We start from the raw sequence: 5,987 nt of genomic DNA on the forward strand, positions 1-5,987 counted from the left end.
ACATAAAATTTCAGAAGACACGTGTAGGTTCACTGCCAATAAAAGGTCTATATTTGTGTTCTAGACATGGCCACCCCTGGTTCCCATCTCCACCACTGTAAAGAAATCTCTACAAAGAACCTTTTCACAGCAAACTACTTTGAACTGCATCGCAAAGGTTGATTTATGCAGATATTTGGGGAAAAAATAATCGTGGAATTCCCCTTTGAACACAAAACCTCAAAGCACACACTAGAAAAACGACAGATCGTGATTTCCCACTAACAACTTCTCATACGTTCACACACATAAGTCCAGCATTAGTCTCTTTAGGTTAGATTTAAAAAAAAGAAAGAAAAACAAGGGCCCTAGTATTGATCCTTGAGGAACCCCAGCCCATGTTTTCTGTTTTATTCCAGCCCTCAAAACACCAACCTGCTGCAGACGAGTCCAGCCTTGGATTACCTGGCTCAAGTGTGTATGATGGTAGAAAAGCATTTGGAAAGTTTCATGCAATCCTGGAGCGAAGTTTTTCACCCAGGACCTCTTACAACTGTTTCAAAGTAGTTTTAGAGAAGGTCATAAATGTGGGTTGGTCTTTCGTGGGACGCTGCCCTTTGCGTTTCTGGCTGAGTGTAGGAACTTGCTTTTGATGTGACCTATGGTGTCAGAGAGTCCAGTCTGTGAAGGAGCTTTTCTAAAGTGCACTGCGTCATTGCAGGGGTGGGTAATGAGTGGACCGCCGTCTTCATCCTCGCCTGCAGGATAAAAGAAGAGTACAGAGAGAGTGGGCTTTTCCTTACTTTTTTCCCAAAGCTCCCATCCACCTTTCAATTCTGCATGACCCTCACAGGCCACCTTCCTGTTGCTGCCTTGAGAAAATCTCCAATTTTCTGTTTTTTTTTTTACTTTTAAAAGCTGCCCTTTACATTGTTATCAATGGACCGATTGAAAATTTAAAAAACAAGATTTCTAAAACTACCACGCTGGCCAGGTTGGACTTTTGGAGCGGCAATAAAGTCTGCAGTCCTTCAGGCTTACCGTTCCAGAAATATTCGATTTTCTTACAATAGCAACAATACAATGAAATCCCCCTTTCAGTTCTAACTGCCCCTCAGCAATTGTTTTGTATTCCTGTTAGTGAAATCCCTGAGCCTCTCGGCCTGACACACCCTTTCTTTTTTTATCAGGACTACTTGGTGAAAGACGCCATCACAGGCCATCCTGTATGTTCAGTGCAGAGCTTCCTGAGCCCTTCGGGCCTACCATGCCCTCCCTCCCTCTACCCAGCGCTCTCCCTCTCAAGAGTACTTGGTGTCGGAGATCTTCTTCCACAGCAGTGTCTTGAGGTTGTTGAGCACGAGTGAGTGGTGCACCTCCATCTGCGAGGCCAGGCCACTGAGGGTCACGCAGGTGCGCAGCTGCCGGTCCAGGTCATCTAGCAGGTCAGCCGGAGCCCCGAACAGCAAGAAGTCCCTCAGCAGGGCGCACACCTTGGCCAGATTGGGCTGCACCACCTCCGTGTTGCACTGCTTGGCCAGTCGGTCGCAGGTCGCCGTGCAGTCGCGCCCGAACGTGCAGTCAGCATTTGTCTGGCAGGTTCGGCCGCGAAGGAACGCTCGAACCGCAGCCTCGGATGCCACACTGCCCAGGTCAGCTATCTTGCAATCGTAATTAGCGTTGTAGCCGACGCGACTGGGGCTCGCATCGCACATGTAGAAACTCCCGTAGGCACCGTGGAAGACTTCCTCCACAAACTCCAGCAGGCCGATGGTGATCCTGGCCCGTCGGGGCCAGGCTGGAGCCAGCCAGCGGTTCAGGGCGTTGCTTAGGGCCTCGGGGACCAGCGGCTGCAGCCAAGGTGGGACGTCCAGCCTGAAGAGGGCGCCGTTGGCCACGCGTTCCGTGGCATACAAATGGCCACAGAAGCCTAGCAGCCGGGGGGCGTGCTCTTTGTCCTGCAGCGCCAGCATCGGCACAAACTCGTCAATCTGCAGCAGAGCCCAGACAGACTTCGCCTCGGCCAGGGAGACTTTACCGTCTGAGTTGACGTCAGCCAGAGAGACCACACGGGACACCAGTGAGCCCAGAGATGGCTGCTCTCCCAGACTGTCCTATAAGCAGAAAGAGAGGCATTAGGGAGGCACCATTACCACATTTCACTTTCACTCTGCATCAGTGAGTGCATTAGCTTCTAAAAATGACAGAACTAGTTTCATTTACTTTTAAAAACTTGCTCTATGTCAGGAAATCTGCCCTTCAAATTTAACGCCATCCCTTAGGGCGCGATCCGACTTGGAGGTTCAGTCAGATGTGATTGCTCTGTTAGCCATCAGAACTGTGATGCACTAAAGAAGTGGACCAAGACCCCCTGAGTCAGGTCAGTCTCGGTTCGCTTCAAATCAACTACTGGTGCAGATTAAACGGACCAAAGACAGACCAAACATCGTCTCTTCTCTGCAGAACTGCAAGTGTTTCATCATTTGGAACTACAAAACAAATAGTGTGAGTTGAGGCACGTCTGAAGTGCTCCATATACACGCCCGACTGCCCACATAAATCACGTGTTAATGTGCCAAGGTGTCTTTGTTGTGTAAAAGCAGTGAGGCACTCGAGGCTGTTATGGGGATTTCGCCTCCTGCAAAGCCATGAAACGCTGGAAGTCCAGTGGCTTATTGCTCTACTATCACAACACAGATAAAACAAGACATGAATAAAACCAACGTGCCCAGACCGAACAGAGAGCAGCACGACTCAGAAAGTTCGTTAAACGGCATAAAATCAGTCGTGACCTTTTACTCCCATGACATTTATTTACATATTTTGGTTTGAAGTTAAATATGTGTGAATCCAAAGCGAAACAGAACTAAAATACAACAACAGGTGCGTTTACGATCACAAGCGGATTTCTGCAGTTCATTTGATAAGGTCTAGAAATCTGATTCAGAAATCAGGATAAAGAGGCTGGATTTCAGCTCAGAAACCAGATTTCTCAGGGCTGTGAACTCTCACTCTGATTTCTTTTGGATTTCTCACATATTACAGCTTATTTCAAATTCAGTTTACATTAGATTCATCTTACACTTAAAGGGCAATTCCACCAATATTCCAACAATTTGCATAATCCCATCATTACGATGTAAGCAATCACTCAGAGGGGTTTGAACTGAAACGGTTCAGACGTCTTTGCAGTGGTGGTGATGGGAACCAGGCGTCGCCATGACTACAACACAGATATAGACACTTTATTTACCATCCAGAACCACCAGAGAACCTACACGAGTCTTCTGAGCTTATATGGAATGTCGATGATGGAAAACAGTGGAAAATCTGGAATAATGAGTTTTCTTTGGGGACTATTTTGCCGCACAGCGCCCTGCATGTCTCCCTCCACCATGAATGGAGTTGAAGTTCTCTAAACTCTCATAAAACAGCGTCTCAGTCATCAGGCAGTGAATTCAGAACCAGGTCATGTAGGAACTTTCTGTAGGAGCTTTTAGAGGGACGTCTGGTTCCCATCACCACCACTGTGAGGAGCTTTTAGAGGGACGTCTGGTTCCCATCACCACCACTGTGAGCGGTTCTGACTCAGTACGTTTATCTAGAACAGCGCGTTTCACACCAAACCGCTCTGAACAGCACCTCAACCATTTATTTAGTTCAGAAATGTAGAAAAATTTGGTGATAGTGAGGAAGTTCTGCGGTTTAAACCTCTCACAGTTTGGCCTTCGGAAGTCATGGGTGTGTAATCTCCATTGTGCGACATCTGGTTGATTGCTGTTGCTTGGGTAGTGGTCACTGGCTGGTCATCCTGTGCTTTCTACGCAGTCCGTGTTTGTGTTTTGGTGTGTCGTATTGTTCTGTGAGCTTAAACACGAGGTCTCAGAGTTATTTTTGGCAGGCAGTGTCTCTTCCTCTTTTTCACCCATCCCCCCTTTCTCTCTCCCTTCTGCCATTTCCAATGACTTGCTCTCTCTCGCTCCTCTCTATTATGCTCATCCCGCTCCCCCCTCTATTCTCTGTCTCTCTGGGGAGCCCGCGGGAGAGCTGCATGCGCTTCTGAAAGGGTCGGCGTGTCTTTCGTTGCCTTTGCTAAAACTGAACTGTTTCGCACAGCAGCCACTTCCGCTGACAGCTTGCAAAGCGCCTTGAATGTCACACGGCTGCACAAAAATTCAGCACATTCATCCCCTGATTGCAGCATCACCGCCAAACTGAACACATACAGACAAGAAATAACCACAGCAGTGCGGGATTTAGCGTGTTCCCTTACTGAACCACCAAATCAGCCAGTTACCACATCCACTTTCAGCTGATTTGTGTGTGTTGGAACAAGAAGAAACACCAGCGGCTCCTCTAACAGTTCCCCGAGCTTCAGCCCACACATAAAGCTAGCTCAGTGGTGCAGCAGCTGGGTCTGCAGGCCACGCACTTGAATGCAGGCCCATCCAGCATCCCTGCTTCATATATTATCAATGCATGATTGACCAATTATGAGCTACGCCTCATTCTTCTTAACACTCCAGACACAAGCAGCTGTGGCAGCGTTTCCCACAAAGCAGCGAAAAGCCACTCAAAAGTTTGGAGCCACTTGCCATCTTCTGCCATGTGGGTAGAACATCACACCCTATTCACAAAGAGGTGACTAGCTGTGTTGGTGAGTATTTCAACATAAGTGATAATACACTGGAAACATGTACTCAGATGAAAGTTACTGAGATCTCATCTCCACTTTTCCAATATGACGAGCTCTGGATCTTAACCAGCATATAAGGGCACTCAATGCTCAGCATCCGGACATTCTATAGTCTTATTCACAGCTGCTGACCAGTGAAATCTGATATATGGCAGGATATGGATTTCCCTTGTTTCTAATGTATGTTTGTCACATATGAACATATATTTTCAAATATGGGAAATACACTTTATGGACAAAAGTATTGGGACACACCTCTTAATCGCTGAATCCAGGTGTGTTTCGTTCAGCCTCACTGCCTCAGGGGTATAAAGTCAAGCACCCAGCCCTGCAGCCTGCCTTACACACATTAGTGAGAGAACGGGTCTCAAGAGCCACTGAATTCCAGCGTGGTGCTGTAATAGATGCCACCACTGCAACAAGACAGGGTGTGAAATTTCTTCCCTCCTAGATTTTCTACGATCAGCTGTGAGTGGTTTTATTGAAAAGTGGAAGTGTTTAAGAACCACAGCAACTAAACTATTGACCACGTAAAGTTACCGAGCAGGTCGCCGAGCTCTGAGGAGCACAGAGCATGAAAGACACCAACGCTCTGCTGATCAATAGAAGTTCAAACCTCTGGCATCAACATCAGCACAGAAACTGCACCAGTTTCCACCACATGCAGGCCTTACATCACCAAGCACAGAGCCAAGCGTCGGATGGAGTGGAGTAAAGCGCCACCACTGGATTCTGGAGCAGTGGAAACGTGTTCAGTGGAGTGACCAATCAGCTTCTCTGTCCGTCAGTCTGATGGACGAGTCTGGGTTTGGCGAATGCCAGGAGAACGTTCCCTGCCTGACTGCACTGTGCCAGCTGTAAAGTTTGGTGGAGGAGGGATGATGATACGGGGCTGTTTTTATGGGTTGGTTAATTACCAGTATTTATATTAATTGCATAGATTCGTAAACACTACATGCATTTTTTTCCTTTTGTCAGGACATGATCTTTGCTTAGCAATAACGTTGCTTACTTGCCAGTAACCAGCTTTCTGTTCTAGCTAACACTGAGGATGTTTTAACAGCTGCTTTTTAACATTCAGCCATCTGTGCTCTAAGTAGCTACTAATCTAACCTCTAATCTTTTAAACTGGAGGAATTATCACATATCCTGGACGCGATTTTTTGGAGAATCTCTCAAGTTACAGAAATAATGTTTCACGAAACTTACAACCTGCAACTAGCTGCATAAATGTTTCGCGCGGCTCGGAGGACTCGGTCAGTCCTAAATAACAACAATAACCAACAGCCCATTCAGAAGGAGGAAGAGCTGA

General features: G+C 47.1%; 1 protein-coding gene across 1 annotated transcript in view; it reads right to left on the bottom strand.

Moving 5' to 3' along the window:
* Positions 1 to 826: 826 nt before the first annotated feature.
* Positions 827 to 5,987, bottom strand: part of dipk1b (divergent protein kinase domain 1B) — a 17,035-nt gene continuing 11,874 nt past the window's right edge. The window contains exon 5 of the mRNA XM_017722060.2: positions 827 to 2,093. Coding sequence (XP_017577549.1) covers positions 1,281 to 2,093 — 813 coding nt within the window. The 3' untranslated portion in view covers positions 827 to 1,280. The remainder of the gene's footprint in view (positions 2,094 to 5,987) is intronic.

Source organism: Pygocentrus nattereri, chromosome 16 (assembly GCF_015220715.1).
Source record: "Pygocentrus nattereri isolate fPygNat1 chromosome 16, fPygNat1.pri, whole genome shotgun sequence".
Classification (NCBI taxonomy): domain Eukaryota; kingdom Metazoa; phylum Chordata; class Actinopteri; order Characiformes; family Serrasalmidae; genus Pygocentrus; species Pygocentrus nattereri.